The 21760-nt window shown below is 41.0% G+C and overlaps 1 protein-coding gene across 1 annotated transcript in view; it reads right to left on the reverse strand.

Moving 5' to 3' along the window:
• Positions 1 to 949: 949 nt before the first annotated feature.
• The window catches only part of LOC119418456 (cholesterol 24-hydroxylase), a 43155-nt gene continuing 22344 nt past the window's right edge, over positions 950 to 21760 (reverse strand). The window contains exons 10-15 of the mRNA XM_037685745.1: positions 16889 to 16961; positions 16724 to 16808; positions 15837 to 15947; positions 7020 to 7108; positions 6840 to 6906; positions 950 to 1341 (exon numbers count right to left, since the gene is read on the reverse strand). Coding sequence (XP_037541673.1) covers positions 1201 to 1341; positions 6840 to 6906; positions 7020 to 7108; positions 15837 to 15947; positions 16724 to 16808; positions 16889 to 16961 — 566 coding nt within the window. The 3' untranslated portion in view covers positions 950 to 1200. The remainder of the gene's footprint in view (positions 1342 to 6839; positions 6907 to 7019; positions 7109 to 15836; positions 15948 to 16723; positions 16809 to 16888; positions 16962 to 21760) is intronic.

The following is a 21760-nucleotide window of genomic DNA, read 5'->3' on the forward strand; positions in this document are numbered from 1 at the left end:
GAAGATTCTCTTTTGTTCTTGGGTTGTTGGCTGCACCTGACACAGGTTGGCTTGAGTGTGGTCTGGGTACAATGAAATATGAAGCAGCTGAAGCGAAACCTGCTCCTATTTGTCCAAAAAGTCTGGTCTCAATTAAAGATCATGAGTCCTGTAACAGACAATGGCCCAAAACAAATGCTAAAAACAAAATTTGCTCTTTAGAAGTTCTTTTCTATGAGATCTGATCTATGAAAGGAGCTGAAACATGGAGTACGACTGACCCTTAAAATGTGAGACAGCTGAGGAAGTTAACCAGTAAACAGAAATATCTGCTCCAGTTGCAGAAATCTTACAGAAACTGTGAATCACTCATCTGCAGTGACTGCAGGTTGAACAAGACAATGTGAAGTTAAAGGAAACATCCTTTGTCCCAAGGCCAGTTTAAGTATCATTAATATTTTGGTTACTGTATTTTTCTTTCTTTATGAATCGATTGTAACTATTTTCACATTTTTCAACAACCAAAATGGATTTTGTTTTTTAATGTAATGGCTAGGTATTTAAAAAAACAAACATTTAGCCCTCCCCACTACCCAGTAGTGTTGCTCTTATTTTGAAATGTAACCGGAAGATAAGATGTTAAGAGACGCGGAAAAAGAAGTTATGGAGACGCCGCCAATGTTGAACCTGAGACGCTGCTAATGTCGAACCGGTTAACACCATAGACATAATATGCCTGTGGTTAACACAATCTGCCAATAACGCCTTGTTTTTAGACATAAAGTGTCTGTGGTTAACACAAACGGCTTTTTATCGTTCAGCCTTTTTTTCTATCATCCAATCAGATGTGGCCGGCCAGACATGCCCATTTTTCTATCATCCAATCAGATGTGGCCGGCCAGACACGCCCATTTTCCTATATTCCAATCAGATGTGGCCGGCCGGATACGCCCATTTTTCTATCGTCCAATCAGATGTGGCCGCCCAGATACACCTTCCGAATTTGCCTGTAGCGATACCTACTTGAGACTGAATGCACAACAACAAAACAACCTTTGAAAGAATATGCCCTGAATACATTTATCAAGTAAATTTACAACAAACAAAACAAAATCAGCAAATGAATAAAAAAATCTAAGTATGTTTAAGTAGATTCTGGCTGAAGCAGGAATACACACAAAGCGAGACTTCACTTGTAATTTTAACACCACTTGTTTATTTTTACTTCCTGTGTTTGATGGTGCAAACCACTCCACTCTTGGGACTCAGTGTACCAGTGTCCTGGACATCAAAGGTCTGTCCTGGGATGAGGGTAAACTCAAACCTCTGAAGCAGCTTTGCCATCACAACTTTAGCCTCCATCTGCAAAACACACACCCAATGAGCTGTGATGATTTATACCAGTGGGGACCCTGCAATACAGAAGGCCTAAAAATCCAGCACATAAATGTTACACTTACAATTTAAATTTTTTTGTATACAAAGTGTACATTTTCAATTAGAGCTGTCATTTTTAACCCAGGTCTGAAGCACGGCATGGTCCGACCCAAATTCTGGGTGGTGCGGACTATAATAATGTGCTGGATGGGCGGGCCGGGTTGGTTTCGGACTTTTGATTGTGTCAGCGAACTCAGCTGACGATCCAATTATATGGCAACTTGGCTTGCCATACAATCACCAGCTGCATGTGGCCATTTGACCATGCGCTGACTGGCTTTGAAAGAGGTAAAAAAAAAAAAAATTTTAGTTAAGCTTCAGATGGACTACTGCCAGGCAGCAATCCATCAAAGCCCAAATGGACATTCAGCCGCTGCACTCAGACAACCGAAACAGGAGAAATCCAAAATATCCTCGCAGACATGTCAGAGCAGGGTCTGTGTCTGAATAATGACAAATTCAGGCAAAAGCAGTGATTTAATGTACTTTGACAGTCATGAAAGGACAAACACCCCCTCAGCTCCGAACTTCTGCCCCGCCTGTGTCCGTCAACTGTTAATAACCAAACCTTTTCCAAAAAATTAGCATAGCATAGAAAAAGTTGTTTAGCTTCCATAATTCCATTCAAAAAGTTAATATTTAATAGATGATAGATTCAGGGCCCACAATTTAAACAATTTCAAGTATTTATTTCTTTATTTTTACATAATTTGGGCTTCCAGCTCATGAAACCCTCAAAAACAGGAATAAAAAAAAAATAGAATACTGTGGAGACACCAGCCCAAATGTTGCAGGGCATGAATGTTTTAAACTGAGTGTGACACACTAATCATCTACTAAACTCAATGCACCTGCACAGGTTTCCCCAGGTGTCATTAAATTGCTTCAGTTTGGTTCAATTGTCTCAGTTCAATATGGGGAAGACTGCAGACATAACTGGCCAGAAGACCATCTCTGATATCATCCATAGGATGGGTAAGCCACAAAAGTTCATAGCTAAGAAGGGTGGCTGTTCACAGAGTGCTGTGTCCAAGCAAATCAATAGAAAGTTGAGTGTAAGGGCAAAATGTGTCAGGAGAAGATGCACCAGTAAAAGAGATGACCATGGGCTTCAGTAGATTTAAACCTTTCCACAGCACTGAAACTGCTCTACTCAAGGTTTTTAATGACATTCTCCTATTCACAGACGCTGGTGATTCTGTGCTCCTTCTCTTACTGGACCTCACATCTGCCTTTGATACAAATGACCACGAGATCCTCATTGCAAGGTTAGAGCAGTGGGTGGGTATCACTGGGTCAGCCCTCGAATGGTTTAGATCTTACCTCGCTGACAGGTCCTTTTGTGTCTCCATCAAAGATTTTAGTTCAGCCTCGGCAGCGCTTAAATGGGGGGTACCGCAAGGTTCCATCCTTGGTCCTCTTTTATTTTCTTTATACCTGCTGCCACTAGGTGCTATTTTCAGGAAACATAACATACCTTTTCATTTCTACGCCGACGACTGCCAAATCTACTTCCCCCTCAGACTCAACGGTACTCGCTCTATTCAACCGTTACTGGACTGCCTGGCTGACATCAGAGATTGGATGGCTTTAAATTTCTTGAGTTTCAACGAGAAGAAATCTGAAGTTATGCTGTTTCCTCCCAATGACACAATCACCAACCACTGCATCGACCTATCCGTTCTGTCACCGTTAGTGAAACAAAGAGTCACTAATCTAGGAGTGATACTTGACCCTTCTCTGAAACTCAACAATCATGTAAATATGATTGTTAAATCCTGCTTTTTCCAGCTGACGCGACTGTCTAAGCTGAAGCCCATATTGTCCAAAAATAACCTGGAGACAGTAATTCATGCATTCATTACATCCAGGCTCGACTATTGCAACTCACTCCTTTTTGGTATCAGTCAGACCTCCATAGCTAGACTTCAACTGGTCCAAAATGCAGCAGCCCGGTTTTTGACCAGCACAAGCAAAAGAGAGCACATTACTCCTGTTTTGGCCTCTCTACACTGGCTTCCGGTTCACCTTCGAATCAAATTCAAAATACTCTTGCATGTCTATAAATCACTAAACAGCTCTGCCCCCTCCTATCTTACTGATCTGCTCCAGCCGTATGTCCCACCACGTTCTCTCAGATCAGCAGACCAGTTGCTCCTAACAGTCCCAGGAACCCGTCTCAAGCGCAGAGGTGACAGGGCCTTCTCTGTAGCAGGCCCAAGACTTTGGAATGAGTTACCTCTGCTCGTTAGACAGGCCCCCTCCCTCACAGTTTTTAAATCTCGTTTAAAAACACACTTTTATTCCCTGGCTTTCAGCACTGTGTGAGCTGTGCTGAGTCTGTGTGCATCACACTGTGTTGGTCATGTTGCAGTTGTTGTTGTTATCCATTACTGTTTTTGTTGGTTTCTACGTTTTTGGTGTCCTGTTATGTAATCTGCTGCTGTGTGCTTGTTCTGTTTGTCCCTGTACAGCACTTTGGTGTGCTTTGTCACTGTTTAAAGTGCTATATAAATAAATTGGTATGGTATGGTATGGTATGGTATGGTAGATTATCAAACAAAGAAGATTCCAGAATCTGTCAGAGATCCAGAAAGAGTGGAATGAGGCAGGAGTCACAGCTTCAAAAACCACCACATTCAGACGCATCCGGGAGATGGGCTACAACTGTTGGGTTCCTCGGGTCAAGCCACTTCTGAACCTGAGCCAACGTAGGAAGCGTCTCAACTGGGCCAAGGAGAAGAAGTGCTGGACTGTTGGCCAGTGGTCCAAGGTCCTCTTTTCCGATGAAAGTAAAGTGTGCCTTTCATTCGGAAATCAAGGTCCAAGGGTTTGGAGGAAAAAGGATGAGGAACAGAACCCATACTGCTTGAGGTCCAGTGTGAAATAGCCACAGTCAGTCATGATTTGGGGTGCAATGTCTGGTGAAGGTGTTGGTAAACTCTGCTTTCTTAAATCCAAGGTCACTGCAACAGTCTACCAGAATGTTTAAGAGGACTTCATGATTCCTTCTGCTGAGGATCTGTATGGAGATGTAGATTTCATTTTCCAGCAGGACCTGGCCCCTGCCCATGCCACCAGAAGCACCAAAACCTGGTTTGATGCCCATGCCATAATGCTTGACTGGCCAGCCAACTCGTCGGACCTAAACCCATTGAGAATATATGAGGTATTCTCAAGAGGAACATGAGGGGCACCAGATCCAACAACAAAGAAGAGCTGACAGCAAGCATCAAGGAAATCTGGGCTTCCATAACTCCCAGTCAATGTCACAGGCTGATTGCCTCAATGCCACGTTGAGGCTCTGGGCCCATGAGCAAGGCCCTTAACCCCCATCTGCACCCTAAACATGTCTCTCTTGAAAATGAGTTATCGTGGCTCAATGAGTACCTTATTAATTACCTGTATAAATAATGGTTAAATGAAAAAAATAAATGAAAAAAAAAAGGCAAAAGGATTCCCAACCAAGTATTGAAGATCGTTTTGAAAGTACCATATTCTTATTGATTTGTTGTGATCCTAATCTCTTTTTTTTGTCTGGAAAAACTGAGAAGTAGTGTGGGCTGATTTCTTCACAGTATTCAAATTTTTTGAATTCCTGTTTTCGTGGGTTTCATGAGCTGGAAGCCCAAATTATATAAAAATAAACAAATAAATACTTGAAATAGTTTAAAATGAGTGCTCTGAATCTATCATCTATTAAAGATTAACTTTTTGAATGGAATTATGAAAGTTAAACAATGTTTCCATGATATTCTAATTTTTTGGAAAGGGTTTGTATAATCAGTCAAAATTTAATTAAAAATGTCGGGGGTTTTGGGGGTTCGGACCTGTAATTACTGTTAATTTGTCGAATTGGGTAGGGTTCGGAAATGGTGGCTATGGGCTGGGGCCGGGTCAGATGGGATTTTTTTAGGCCCGAATGCAACTCTATTTACAATGTAGTTTATTTTTCTGGGGATTTTTTTTTTGGGGGGGGGGGGGTAAATGTCATGTTTTCTGTTAACTATTTTGCATTTTGCAATTGAGCGATAATATTTACTTGTAAAAATACAGTTATCCAATCAGATTATTTTAAATTTGAGTCTGCAGACAGAAACAGGTATAAAGGTTTTTTTTTCTCGTTAGTTAGGACTTCACTGTCAGAAGGGAAGGCACAGTTTAGTCAGAGTCTCTCCAGGATGAGTTTGTTTAATAACTGACAAGAAAATTAACCATTCACAATGTTGATGTAGAGTGGGTGTGACAAAAACTTGGAGCTCTGAACTTTTGGGAGGGTGCGGTAAGGTGTATTTTAGTTTGACCATGTTAAGATTTGGGATCTGTTCAGTTGTAACCTGTAAATTCAAAATTCCACATAAAAATTATTGTTGCTTTAAAAAAATTAAGTTAAATATCAGATTTAAGTTTACATGGATAATTCTCAATATCACAGTTGTGTTTGATTACATTCAATGAAGAAATTTCACAAAAATAGTGTTTTTGGGGTTACTGTTAAATTTCAGTATGAATTATTGAAATTACATGTTGTACTTGAATGCAATAGACTGCTTGAGTCGCATGGCCTTCTGGGTAACCTCGGAACAAAAATTGGTGTTTTTTTTTCTTAGTTATGTGTTCGTGTGGGTTGTCCCTGTTGGTTGTTCTGTTAAATGTTTGGTTGGAATTTATGTTCTGTTGTAGTTAGTGAATGCAAAAAAATGACATAAGTCAGATATTGTACTTACAAGTGTACCGCAGATGGCATATTATATCCATTAACAAAATTAATATACTGTATTACAGCAATCTATAGCAATGGCCTCAACAAGAAAAAACCCTGTATAATATTTGAACTTGACTTGCGACCTTAATCTTGAATTTGGGGTGATGAAAAGTGTGACACTCCGTTTAGAGATGACACGTATATTAAGTTTCATTAAATGTTCTTGAATCGATCAGAAGTTATGGGTCGGATAAATAAAGATTTACGGAAGCGCATAGGTACAGATTGAGACTATACCATAACGTGTCTCTCCTGTGACAGATGTATAAAAATAGGGGAAAGCGAAATCTGTCAGCGAGTCACTGGATTGCAAAACTAAAAGGAAAGTGTCTAAAAAATGTTGTCAGGTCCTCTGGACGTTCAAAAAACAAAAACAAAAAAAAAAGTGTAGAAACGTTTCATCTTTCATCAGAAAGACTTCTTCAGTCTGAGGAGCTGTATTCAGCTCAGTCTTATAAATAGTACCTTCTCATAGTGGATCAACAGGTTGCTGAAAGGAAAGTGATGTACTAGGACCTTGACTCCTTAGCGTCTTCGACATTTGACCCAATTATTAGGAAGTTACAATATTACATCCTGACTAAAGACAGCTGTTACAGTCATGGTTCACCACTGGTTTATACATACTGTATGTACACACTGTGTGTATCCCACCCACCTCAGCAAAGTTCTTCCCTAGGCATGAGCGTGGACCAAGAGAAAAAGGGAAATAGCAGTAATAAGGCCTGGTAAAAACAAACAAATAGAAATTTATTTTCTTTCATCTGCCACAATAATGGCTTCTAAAGTCACATAGAAACTAAAACTTGACATCATAAAAACATTTTGTTTTACTTACTTGGGAGCATCTGGGTGAAATCGGTCTGGATCAAATTTCAGTGGGTCTTTGAAGAATTTGTCCATTCTCCCAGTTACATAGGAGTTAATCTAAAGACAAAAAAATAGTAATTGCAAGTAAAATCTCATTTCATGCATGGGTTTTCTCTGGGTACTCCAGTTTCCTCCCACGGACCAAAAACATGTAAGTTAGGCTAACTGGTAACTGAATTGTCCCTAGGTGTACCCCACCTCTCGCACAGTGACCACTGGATATGGGTGTCAGTGACCCCCGGGACCCGGAAATGAAGAAGCAGGTAAAGATAATGAATGAATGAATAGATGTTTTAAGTGGCCTAGAAACGAGTTTTATTCCGTTCATTGCATGATTGCTGCCACTAATTCGTGAAACTGTTCAGTGATTTGTAGACATACATGAGCATTTTGAACTGGATTTGAAAGTGAACCGGTAACCAGTGCAATGAGGCCAAAACTGGAGTAATGTGCTCTCTTTTGCCTGTGCTGGTTAAAAATCGGGCTGCTGCATTCTGGACAAGTTGTAGTCGTGCTATGGAGGTCTGACTGATACCAAACAGAAGCAAATTGCAGTAATCAAGCCTAGATGTAATGAATGCATGTAATACTGTCTCCAGGTTATTTTTAGACAACATGGGCTTCAGTTTAGACAGCCGCCTCAGTTGGAAGAAACATGATTTAACAATCATGTTTACATGATTGTTAAGTTTCAGGGAAGGGTCCATTATCACTCCCAGATTAGTGACTCTGTTTTTCCGACAGTGTTAGAGCAGAGAGGTCGATGCAGTGATTTGTGATCGTGTCATTGGGAGGGAACTAGGGGTTGAACGAGTATATATTTTTTAAACTCGACATTAACATAATAAAACCCGAGTAGAACTCGAGTATTTGATGACGTCATAGATCTCAAGATACAAAAATAAATAAAAAAATAAAACCGCAAAAAACGGTAATTATTTACAAAAACAAAAGACCAACAAAACATTGGGAGCGTATATTATGCTCCTACCATTTATCATACTGCAAATAAGTCACAGGAAAAAACTAAACCATTAGTTATTATTATTAAACTGCAAACGTGAAGAAACGCAGCACGTCAAAAACGAAACTTAAACCGAAACTGGTTCTGGTTCGGTGGATAGGACCCGGTGATACGATACACCATACTCTGTGACCTGCAACAGTGCAACACCGCCCCCCTACGGTCATACAGTGGTCACATAATATGACGTCACTACGGACGCCCGACTTTACATTTTTAACATTGATAGATGTCCTAGCAATCGATGTGTAGATTACTCGAGTACTCTGTTAATGCCCTAGAGGGAACAACATGACTTCAGACTTTTTTTCATTGAAAATTAAGAACTTTAAAGCCATCCAGTCCCTGATGTCAGCTAGGCAGTCGAGCAGAGGTTGAATAGAGCATGTGCCATTGTGTCTTAGGGGCAAGTAAATTTGACAGTCATTGGCGTAGAAGTGGAAGGGCATGTTGTGTTTCTGGAAAATAGCACCAAGCGGCAGCAGGTATAAAGAGAATAGGAGGGGACCCAGGATGGACCCCTGCGGAACCCCCCATTTAAGCTCTGCCGCTGCAGAACTAAAATCCTTGATGGAGACACAAAACGATCTGTTAGTGAGGTAAGATCTGAACCAATTGAGGGCTGACCCTGTGATGCCCACTCACTGCTCCAACCTAGCAATGAGGATCTCATGGTCGATGGTGTCAAAGGCGGCTGTGAGGTCCAACAGTACAAGCAGCACAGAATCACCGGTATCAGTGGTTAAGAAAATGTCATTAAAGACCTTCAGCAGGGCTGTTTCAGTGCTATGGAGAGGTTTAAAGCCAGATTGGAATAGCTCTAAGATGGCGTGACCCTCCAGGAAGCACTTCAACTGGGACTCGACTATTTTCTCCAGTAGTTTAGAAACAAATGGGAGTTTGGAGACAGGCCAGAAGTTGGATACGACTGAGGGGTCAAAGTTTTTTTTTTTTTCAGGAGAGGCTGAACAGCAGCATGTTTAAAGGATTTTGGCACCATGCCAGTGGATAAACTACTGTTTACTATAGCCAGAATGGATGGACATAGAGTAGTAAAAACCTCCTTTAGGAGTCGAGGGGGGACCACATCAAAGGGGGAACCAGACGGTTTCAAGCTGCACATGACCTGCTCTAGAGTAGATAGAGTGATGGGTTCAAAATGATCAAACAGAGCTACAGATTGAAGTGGATGGGTCATGAGTTGGAGGGGAAATGAGAGCCCGAGTGGTCACAATTTTTTTCCAAAAAGAAATGTAAGAAGTTCTCGCACAGCTCAGTCGAGGCTTCCAGAGGTGATGGTTCAGTGAGGTGGAGAACAGAGTTTAGGGTGGAGAAGAGGACATGTGGGTTGCGAGAGTTTGAGGTAATTATATCAGAGAAGTATTTGGATTTAGCAGCTTTCACTGCTTCCTGATAACGGCGCCAACTCTCTAAGTATTTGAAAAGAGACCTGCAGCCTGTCTTTCCTCCACTTGCGCTCCGCCCTCCTACATTGCTGCCTAATGGCCTTAGTGACGTCACTCAGCCAAGGCTTTGCTCTGAGTTTTGATTTTTTGGTTTTATCAGGCAACATGATCCAGAGTCTTTAAGCAGACAGAGTTGAACTGGGATGTCAGCTCCGCAGTGGTGGAGAGAAACACTGGGGGCTGAATGATCATTTCAGAGTTATAAACATCAGTGAAATGTGCGGCAGTGAAATGGTTAATGGTCCGGCTACTACGTGCAGGAATGCACGACTTAGGAGTTAGATGGGGGAGGGTGAACTTGAACTGGACTGGCATATGATCTGAAAAAACATTATCATCAATTTCAAGATTACTAACAGTCACATCACGAGTTAAAACAAGGTCCAGTGTATGTCCACACTCTTGGGTGGGACCGTTTACATGCTGAGTTAAATTAAATGAGTCCAATAAATCTAAAAAGTCCCTAACCAAGGGCTTCTCAGGACAGCACACATGCAAATTAAAGTCCCCAATAATGAAAACATGATTATATTTTGGTGTGATTTCAGCCAAGAAAACATCCATCCATCCATTTTCTTTACCCGCTTATTCCATTTTGGGTCACGGGGGTCGCTGGTGCCCATGTCCAGCAATCACTGTGCGAGGGGCGGGGTACACCCTGGATGGGTCGCAAGTCGATCACAGGGCCACATAGAGACAAACGAGACAAACAAACATTCACTCTCTCACTCACACCTAGGGACAATTTAGAGTTACCAATCAGCCCAACATGCATGTTTTTGGTCTGTGGGAGGAAACCGGAGTACCCGGAGAAAACCCACGCATGCACAGAGAGAACATGCAAACTCCACTCAGAAAGGCCCCTGGACCGGGGTTTGAACCAAGGACCTGCTCGCTGAGAGGCAGCAGCTCTACCAGTTGCGCCACCGTGCTGCCTGCCAAGAAAACAGATAACTCATTTATGAAATCCTTAGATCGAGGTGGGCGGTAGACGAGTGCAAATAACGTCGGAGGCGAATGGCCGAGTTCAAAGATGCTCAGCTCAAAGCTGGTGTGGGAATCTGGGATGGGCAGTTGTTTACAGTCAAAGGTTGATTTGAATATTGTTAATAATCCACCACCGCGTCGGCCTTATGTCCGCAGGGCGTTAAAATACAGACAATTCGGTGGCAATAATTCCGTCAAGGCGCTGGACTCACCCGGAGACATCCAAGTCTCTGTGATGCAGAAAAAGTCCAACTCGTACTCTTGAAAGTAATCCCTGAGGATAAAAGTTTTGTTGGTAACAGATCTTGCGTTGACCAAATACATCCGGATACTGTCCAAAGTGGAGCTAGCAGCGGTGAAGTTCTCGCGCATCAGTGGCCACATGTTTTCAATAACAGCCCCTCTGGGTCGGTCCGTGTGGCCCACTGGCTGACAACTCCTGCTGTTTACCTGGTCCAGGCACGCGGGAAGCTGGCGATGGAAACCATGACCACCAGCTAAAGAGGATGATGCAGCGCGCAGCCAGGGGCGCAACTACATATTTTTGAGGTGGATGCGAACACATCATCGGCGCCCCCCCCCCACCCGCTCCTTTTTACTTGCCGCCTCATACAGCTTAGTCATGCACTTAGAAAATACAGTAGTAATATTACAGATTTTTTTAATGTTACATATTATATCAGGTGATCATTTCAATCATAAACAAATAAGAAGTTTTATAAAGTACAAATATATAACAGTAGTGGTACTCAGTCAGTGCTCAACATTTTATGTAGCGGAAATATGACATCTTAACAGCCTGGAGTCCATGTCAGAGTTTTAACATTTATGACATTTAAACTGTTACATTCCGTGACTTTGCATTTGCCCATTTGTCAAGTATAACATCAAATGAAATAGACTGTGCCACACTGTTTTCAATAGAGATCACTGCTAACTGGGACAAGCGATCATTGCTCATATTTGAACGAATGTATGTTTTGATGAGCTTCAGCTTGCTAAATGATCTCTCTGCAGATGCAACTGTCAGAGGCATGGTTAAAAATACTCTAAGGGCTACTGTCAAATTTGGAAATACCAAATCAAGGTCCTCTTGAATTAGGAAATTTAACTTTTCTAGAGCCTTGTAACCCTTCAGTAGACGGCTTGCTGGGTATATTTCTTGAATGATATCTCTTGAAACATCACAAGTGGTCAGGGCATATGTGGTCACTGATTCCTCCAGCTCAGCTTTTGTCATGTGCTCCATTTTAGTGATGAATTTAAATTTCTCAGACACAAGTTGAAAATTGGAAAACCTCTCAGACAGCTCTTGGAGGAGTGTGTCAACAATAACATTGAAAACCATGCACCTGAAGTGCCTTGTGGGTTCCTTTTCATGATGACCAGTGCATGAATTGTCATCTGGGAAATTCTTTTGCTTCCTAAGTCGTTTCTCTTTGAACTTAGGAGAAGCATCCATTTCGATGGCCATTTTGCTTGCAATGTCAAGTGACTTCTGAAAGCCCTCTTCTCTATATTTGAGCAAAAACTCTTTCAGAGACTCGATTAGCCTAATGGCTGTGTCCATTGACACATCTGCTGCTTGTAGTGCCTTGCTTGCAAAGTTGATCTCACATAATAAGGCATACCAAATTATGAGGCACACAAGGAACTCCATACTGACAATCTCATCAGATAGTGATTTTGCCTCTGAGACAATCTTGCTGTCTCCTGCCACTTCTCCAAGCTTTTGTAGTGCATCTAAAATTCCCCCCATCTGGAAACGTATAGCTTTGACAGAGTCTAGCTTTGCCTCCCACCGGGTGTCACTCAGAGGCTTCAGTGTGATGTCGACAAACTCTGTGAGAATGTCCCACCTCTTCACAGAAGACGAAAAGATTGTGTACAATCTTTGAACAGTGCCAAAAAAAGTGAGACACTCTCTGCTAGATGAGGCTGCATCACATAACAAAAGGTTCAGGCTGTGGCTGCAGCAGGGGATGAATAAAGCCTCTGGACATCTCTGTTGTATTAAAGCTTGAACACCCTTGTTTATTCCCCTCATATTAAAGCCATTGTCATAACTTTGCCCTCTACAATTAGCCAAATCCAACCCCAGACTCTCCAGAACCCCTGTTAGTGTATCTGTGAGGCCTTTCCCAGTTGTGTCCTTCACAGCAGTGAACCCTACAAAAGACTCTGCAATAGTGACTTTTTTCTTCTCATCAGTATCAATATATCGAATAATGACTGAGGCCTGCTCTTGCTTTGAAATATCAGGTGTGCAGTTCAGTTCCACTGCAAAGTACTTAGAGGCTTTGATCTGGGCAGATATTTTACCCAAAACACACTCTGATATTGAATCTAAAAATTCATTCTGAGTGCACCATGTCAGATATCCAGTGGTTTGTTTGGAGGCTGCCTTTCTAAGATGTTCTGCCAGTGTGACATCATATCGTGCAATGAGCTCAAGGATTCCCAGAAAATTTCCATTTTTAGGATTTCCTAACTGAGAATTTTTCCCCCTTAGTGGCAAGTTTCTCTCTGCAAGGAAGAGTATGCAGTCAATAACTCGAGTCAACACACTTCTCCAGTATGCTTTTTCAGCTGCCATGGTTCTCTGCAGTTCACTATCAATAGTCTTACCTAGGCGTAAGCGAGATATCATTTCTTTCCACATCAGATAAGCATTTATGTGAGAACTACTGGTTTCATGGTGCTTCAGTGTTTTTGAAAGACATCGCCAGTTACTGTACCCTGCCACAAGGCATGTATCAGAAACTTTAGCTTCACCAAAAAGCTTACACGCAAAACAATAGACTCTGCTGGTATTTTTGGAATACAGTAACCAATCTCGTTCAACTTTCTCTCAATTAGACAGTATACGAAAACAGTACGCTTTGGAAAAACACCTCTTATTCTTCTCTGATCTTGGATATGGACCATCAGAAACTTTCTGTGGGCCATTTTCAACCATGTACTGCCTAAATGTGTCCCCCATTTTGTGTGGTAAAGGCCATTCGGATGGATCTTCTGAATAAAGCCTTGCCTCAGCCCTCTCCTCTGCAGCTCTGTACTTCTCTCCCTCTACATCATCATCTGGACCTCTCTGCTCCTCTCCCTCTTCATCATCTGGACCTCTTTGCTCCTCTCCCTCTTCATCATCTGGACCTCTCTGCTCCTCTCTCTCTTCATCATCTGGTCCTCTCTGCTCCTCTCCCTCTTCATCATCTGGTCCTCTCTGCTTTGTGATGATTAACTCACCATGTCTGCCTGAACTAATTTTCCCAAAAAAGAAGACAATGAAATATGGTCATCAGAAATTAAAACCATCATGGTATATAGGTTTTTGTTGCCTCCCTAATGTAATTATTCCTACCTGATGTCATCACTTGTCTCCTCTATCACTGACCTCGTGTCTGTCTCCTTCACCTTTTGTCTGTGGCATTCTGCACTAAGTCATAAGGTCAAAAAAGCATTATATATTAGTTGTAAAAATGACAGATCTTAATACAGTTTTTAAAAATAATGTTTACACGTTATTGCTTGGGATTAAGTAACTGTTCCCTCACTTCCACCTGCATTAGACCAACCTGTTGCCTTCCCCAGTCTGTCCTGATTCTTCCTCTGTCATCTTCTCTTCCTTCTCTCCATCCTCACAGCTGAATGACATTAATTTTGTGTCAAGTAGGTTTAAAAATACAGCAGTCAAACCACAATAGAAATGAAACTTGAATTTAAATGATCTCCTTGTTGGATAACAGTTACTGACTGGACATTTCATCTGATCTGACTCACCAGATACATCACAACACACACCACTGTAGTGATACTGAATAAGACATTTAAACTCAAGTGTCCCTCTGCCAAAAAGGTTGGAAACATGGGTCACCAACCTTTTTGAGCTATAGTGACACTGAGGACTAATTTATCTGATACACACATAAACTTGTACAACTCATCTTTAATTAAAGAATCAATAATAATAAATGTACATATGAGTGAATAAATTGCAGCACTGAGGGCTAAGCGTTGGATCATAGCTGGGAACTGCCGCCACAACAGTTTAGCTTTCCTGTGTTAATATTTCATGAGTTTTATTTTGGTCATTCTTACACTTAGTGTGTGGATATGTGTGTGTGACAGGCGAGGCGCATGTATCAAATATTCATAAAAATACAGAAAATACTAAACAAATCACATCAATAGGGGAGGCAACATTTAACAGCCAACCGCAGTGTATTAGGCTAGCTTTAGCTAACCTGAATATTTAAACCCTCCTGTCCTGCTAATACACTGACAGTACTTACCTACTATCTTTCAACCACATTGAAAGGCTTTTTTTCATCCCGCCAACATCTTTATCCTTCTCCCTTTTCCTTTTTCTGTTTTGCGCCCCGGATAGCTTTTTTTTCTGCCGCTCCATCTTGTTGTCAAGTGCACAACGAGCGGTAGTTCAAGATTAAAAAAAAAAAAAAAAACGCGCCGAGTGCGTTCTCTTAGGGGCGTGTTCACAGCCACCTGTGTGAGAAGGGAGAGCGATAGGAGGGGAGGTGAAGGAGCAGAGGGGAGGTGAAGCAGCAGAGGGGAGGTGAAGGAGCAGAGGGGAGGTGAAGGAGCAGAGGGGCGCCTAATCAGTGCTGTTCCCCTGTTATTGATCATTTAGAAAATGCCTACTAGAAAAACATTTTTTCTACAGAGGGTTTTGACGCCCCCTGCAGTGCAGCGCCCCTATGCGTTGCATACGCTGCATACCCGCTTTTTGCGCCACTGCGCGCAGCGCTTTAAGCTTTACCAGCCGCCCAGCACGTTTTCCCCGGCGTCTGAAGCGATGTCTCCGGGCAGGGAGGTGAGGAGCGCAGCGGAAGTAATCTAGCACGTCTGCCCGCAGGGGGGGAGGGGGGGGGTCCAGAGGTACGCTCATATTGTTCCAAATAAGCGACATCGGTGACAGAAAAACGAAGATCCAGAAGCTGTTTTCGGTCATACATCAGCAGCGAGTTTATGTCCCAGATTAAAAAAACGAACAAAACAAAAATAATCCAAACACCATCAGCAGAGGTGGATTGCAAGCCATGTACACGGGCGCCATCTTACCGGAAGTATGACAATGACCACTGGATATGGGTGTCAGTGACCCCCGGGACCCGGAAATGAAGAAGCAGGTAAAGATAATGAATGGATGAATAGATGTTTTAAGTGACCTAGAAATGAGTTTTATTCTGTTTAACACATGATTGCTGACACTATTATTCAATAATATTTAACAGACAATCACTTTTTGCTTTACAGCTACAAGAATGTTAAAAAACAAAAAAAATCTCACCATACAGTAAGTTCCCTCGGGGATTTGGACACCATCAATCACCATGTCTTCGACGATCAGACGAGATGTTCCTGGAGCAGTTGAGTAGAGTCTCAGTGTCTCTTTTAGCACCTGTGGGAGGTTTACAATGGGTGGCCTATAAAAGTGGTTCCTTATACGACAATAAACACATTCATAAAGAACGCTGAACTAGAAGGTCAGAGTAAAATCAAATTGTTATAAGAAAAAGATGGCCTGATTGAATTTGTAACAGAAGCTGCAGGAATTAACATGAGGATAAACATCAGTCAGGACACTAAATACAAAGTTGCATATTTAGAGTCAGAGATTCTTTATTGTCGTTCGCACCACATGTACCACATGTGGTGCGAACAAATTATGTACACAGGGTCCCAGTTACATCCAACTATAAAATGTAAAAGAAAAACAATAATAACATCTAAGATATGAACTAAGAAAAACATCAACTAAAAATACACTAAGCACTAAAAGCATAAAAACATTACGTCGAACAGCAGCACGAACATGAGCATGAGTCTGTGTGAGCAGATGAGCACGCATGAACACAACATGAATCAGATCAGCATCAACATGATGTGATTTTTTCACAGTGATTATCTTGGTTAGAGATTCATGAGTTTAACAGCCTCAGGGTAGAAGCTGTTCCTCAGTCTAGTGGTTCTACACTTAATGCTCCTCAACCTCCTTCCTGGGGGGAGCAGGGCAAAAATTGTGTGTGCTGGATGAGTGGGGTCCTTCATGATGCAGGTGGCCCTCTTCCTGCATCTGGGGTGTAAATGTCTGTGATGGTGGGGAGGCTGACCCCAACAGACTTATGTGCAGCCTTCACCACTCTCTGCAAAACTTTCATTTTTTATGGTATGTACCTGTGAGAGGTAGGTCAGTTTCCCGAGGTCATCATCGCTAACGTCTTGCTTCATCCCAATCACATCATCCACTTCGTTCCTCACTCTGAAATGTAAAAACTCAACTTCAGAAACCATTCTTCACTAACTACATACCAAACTAACAACTGGGTTATTATCTCATACTTCTCCAGAATTTCAGGATGTCGTCCAAGTTCCATGACGCAGAAAGCTAGCTGATTAGCTGTTGTTTCTTGACCTACAATGCAGAAGTTTAGACAAATGTGAATTATAGTAACAACACACAATCTAAACTTAAATTATTGTTATTATTTCATTATTACAAAGTTTACTAATTTTTAAAAAAGAAAACAAATATACACAATAAGAAATACAATCACAAATGAAAAATGAAAGGCTGCAGAAAGAAGAAAAAAAACCTTATATCTGCCCCTTTTTTCCCCAAAATTAATTCAAACAATAATAATCTTCATATCACATTCCTCGGTTTTCAGACCCACTGGCAGGCAGGCGAGCGAGGCAGGAGTTTCAAAATAAAAACAGTTTATTGTAAACATCAAAACAAAAGGCTGACGAGGCAGCAAAAACATACTCAAGCTTACAGCCAGCAAAACAGAGCAGATCACCAAATGGACAGAAACAGGACGGACAGAGGAGGACTGAGATGTCTGTGTAAAACAGAACAATGACCGGACGCTTGTGTAGTGAAGAGGAGAGGTTTAAGTAAGGCTGAGGGAGAGACAGATGATGAGCGCACCTGGCCAAGGTAGCTGGTTAGGGACAGGTGAGCATGATCAAGACTGGAGAGGCAGACTGAGGAGTGAGTGAGAGTGACAGAAAACAGACAGAAACAGAATCACACAAGGAGCAGAATGAAAAGTATAAAAAGCAGAATGGGCAGAATGAAATAAACACAATAAGCAGAAAAGGGGAAGACACAGAAATAGCAGACAGCTAAAGCTGTCTGGTATTTCTGTGTCTTCCCCTTTTTCTCCGGCTTTCATCATATCCATTGTGGTAAAACTAATTCACAGATGAGGCCAGGAGAGCCACCTCCTCAGGACAAGACTCAGCTGTTCACCTCCACCTCACAGATACTTTGTTACTTTGAATGCTTTTTGCAAACTTTTAAAAAATCGACAAAGGATATCTTGTCAACAGTGACTGTGTTTTAGATCTTGAATTGTTATTGATTTAAATAATTATTGCCATTTACTGTTATACTGTATGTTTTATATTTTTATATATTTCTGAAGTCTTCATAATCTTGCTACTTGTTTTGTTTTTTATGACGTGTGCTGCTGCTGCCTGTTCTTGGCTAGGTCACCCTTGTGAAAGAGGTCTTGATCTCAATGGGTTTTTATCTGGTTAAATAAAGATGTAATAATAATAAAATAAAAAAAAGATAAGGGACACTCTTTTGAGGACCAAAATGCACATTTTGGACCGAGAACACTGATGGTTTGTGAGAGGGGTGAAGAAAGCAATTTATGTTAAAAGAGAAAAAAAATATTTTAACAGAGGAGGAGGCCTCAGATTCCCAATTTCAAAAACATGTAATGCAACTTTAAGACTGATTCCCAGCCAGTTTTCACACTTGATGGGAACAGAGTAGCCTCATCTGTGAATTAGAGTAACAAAGACCTTAAGAAACCCCTACTGTTAAGGTGTGAGGTGTGAATTGTCAATCTACATATATATGTGTATCTTATCTCAATCAGCCTTATAACTTGAACCCCACACTCTCTGCTCTTTGAATTGAGAAAGCGCCTCGGATGAGGAGCGAAACGTCTTCTGTTACAAATAAAGTCCAGTTGTTTTTGTATTGAACGTGTTGGATATTTTCTTATCTAAACTGGTCCTATGGTTTTGATCTGCTCAGAGACAGGATTATAATGAAATTATGACCCAGTTCTGACTGGGTTAAACTGGGCCAGCAACTATAAAAAGAGTCTCCCTGGGATTCAATATCTGTCAAGGAATAGAGTTTATTCTGCTTGCTACATCACGTAGAAAGGCTTTTGAAGCACCGTCTCATATTTCCTAACACATCAGAACCACATAAGATCCATTGAGATCACACTTAGTCACGCCCCCTCATACAGACAGGTTGAACTCCCCTTCTGCGAAGGAGGAGTCCAGGACCCTATAAATGAGTAATGACACGGGGCGTCGGGGCTCTTCCGTGTCTGTGAACACGTCACAGACCGGAGAGACCAGCGCTGTAAATTGTAAGCTTTTCCTGCCTTTTTTTAATATAATTGATAAAACTTAATTTACGTTTCCTTGATTTCTTGATAATGAGAGTTGCCACTTCTGAGGGAGATTCGACCAGGGGGGAAAAGACATGGGCTGGAAGTGGTTTCCGGTTCCGGTGGCCCGCAGCCAGCTCCCGTCTTTAACAAACGTTTTTTGAATTTATCATGTCCTAGATGACTGAGAATCTTCACCAGCTTTCTAGTAATTATTCTTACAGCTATTTTCTGTAAAAAAAAATAAATAAAAGGATTTGTAATTGTTTTGCACGCTTTCCCCCAAACATCAATACAATAGATTAAGTGTGGAACAATTATTGCATTATACAACATATACAGAGCTTTATCATTTAATAATTCCCTTACTTTGTACAGTACTATTATAGATTTAGTCATTTTTATTCTTACATAATTTATGTGATGTTTCCATGTCAGCTTTTCATCAATGATAACACCTAAAAACTTCAACTCACTAACTCTACAAATCTCAACACCCTCGACTCTAAATGTAACATCGACAGCACTCTTTCTATTACTGAATATCATATAGTTAGTTTTATCTAAGTTTAATGATAATTTATTAAGTTTAAATCAAGTTTGTATTTTTACGTACTCTGTCTGCATCAACTCCAACATCCGTTCTATATCTTTACCCAAACAAAAATATGTGGTATCATCTGCAAATAGAACACATTTAAGGAGTCCTGACACAGTCTTCAAGTCATTCACATATAAAATAAATAACTGTAGTCCAAGTACAGAACCTTGAGGAACTCCACATATGATATTACAGAGGTCAAATCTTACATCATTTATTTGTACAAACTGTTTTCTATCTTTCAAATAGCTAGATACCCAAGTGGCTTCGAATGTTATCAGTCCATTAAATGGCTGTTCTTAGTTGTTATCATCCCCATATGTAGCGGTGAAACTGTCCCACCTACCTCCTAGTAGGTTTAAAGGTATGTTATTATTGTTATTATTGCTGATAATAGGCAGCGTTGCATGGGGGTAAACCAGGAAGTGTCTTTTTTTGGTTTTTTTTCAGCTTATGTAACCCTTTAAACGTAAGCTTACACCTGACCCAGAGGACCAACCCTAAACTTAACCCCCTTACCCTTGTGCCTAAACCTAACCAAGACCCTAAACCTAACCGCCAGACCCGTTACTCTAAACCTAACCACATTAAGTTATTATGAGAGGTAACAAAGCTAAAAGCAGAGCCTATTATCATCGCTAACAACGCTAACAAAGTTCATTTAAACCCACTAGGTGGTACAGGAGGGGCAGTCTGACCGCTACATATGGGGATGATAACAACTAACAACAGCCATTTAATGGCTGATAACATTTGAAGTGGGTGGATACCCACTGTAGTGCTAGTCCTCTAATCCCATATTTATTCAATTTTTCAAGGAGAATAATGTGGTCAGTAGTATCGAACGCTTTCTTTAAATCAACAAAAATACTAACACAATATTGTTTTAGATTGGCAGCAGTTATTTGTTCTATCAATTCCATGAGAGCCATTGATGTAGAGTTTTTTGCTCTAAACCCATACTGACTGCTAATTATAATATTTTGTTTAACAATGAATTGATCTAATCAGGTCACAAATAATTTTTCTAAAATTTTTGAAAACTGTGGTAACAAGGATATTGGCCTATAATTATTGAACACACATATCTCACCATTCTTAAAAAGAGGAATTACCTCAGCTACTTTCATATTGTCTGGAAATATTCATGTTGAAAATGATAAATTACAAATATATGTAAACGGCTCAATAACATAACTCATTATATCCTTTACAAGCATCATATTCATGTCCGCCCAATCTTTTGATCTCTTGTCTGTAAGATGTTTTACTATATTCATTATTTCTTCTTTGTCGGTTCCATCAAGAAAAATACTGTTGTCACAACCTGTAACTGTATGACTCACATTTTTATCTACTTTTGGTACTGTCTTTTTAACATTTTGATCGCTGTTATTTTGACCAATTTTGAAATGTGATGTGAATAATACACATCAAACATTTCACTTGTATTTTTTTTACTGTAAGCTTTTTTATTTATCTTTGAAATGTATGCAAGAGTTCTGACACATTAGCAGTTGTGCGCGCTCTGCAAAGCTGTCTGGAGACGCTCCTGTGCGTAAAACGTGCACTGTCTGCATGGCGCACAGCTGAGCTGGTGAAGCTGACAACCCACTCACGTCAAAAATTCCAGTAAATACAATGAGTGGTTAGTGCTACGTTTGTGCTGGTTTGTGCCGTTAAAATGTTCGTTTTCGCTGCTTTGGTTTCTGAGACACGTTGAGACATGCATTTTTTTTTAGCTTTATGAAGTGTGAAGTGCTCCCACATTTTTGAGGACTTGGGTTGAACCGTTTTCTTGGCGTCAGTCATTTGTAAAATCTACTTAATTTCCTTTGAAAACACTGCCTTTGCTCTGCTTCTGCCTCGCTCCATTCAACTCGCTCTGCAGAGTTTTTATTTTAAAACTTTATTTAGTCAGCCAGCATTGACAATGCTCTGCAGGTGAAGAAAATGGCTCCGCAACATGGCAAGAGACACATAATCGCGCGAGACAATGATTCGATAATGAAATTCGTTGCCAACACTTTTAATAATTGATTTTTATATATTTTATCGATTCGTTGTTGCAGCACTACTTGTGGTCCGTCCAGGCTACCCTGCCTCTTGCACAGTGATGGCTGGATATGGGCACCAATGACCCCCGTGACCCGAAAAGGAAGAAGCGGGTAAAAGATAATGGAT

Source organism: Nematolebias whitei, chromosome 12, assembly GCF_014905685.2.
Source record: "Nematolebias whitei isolate Nwh7 chromosome 12, NemWhi1, whole genome shotgun sequence".
Taxonomy (NCBI): Eukaryota; Metazoa; Chordata; class Actinopteri; order Cyprinodontiformes; family Rivulidae; genus Nematolebias; species Nematolebias whitei.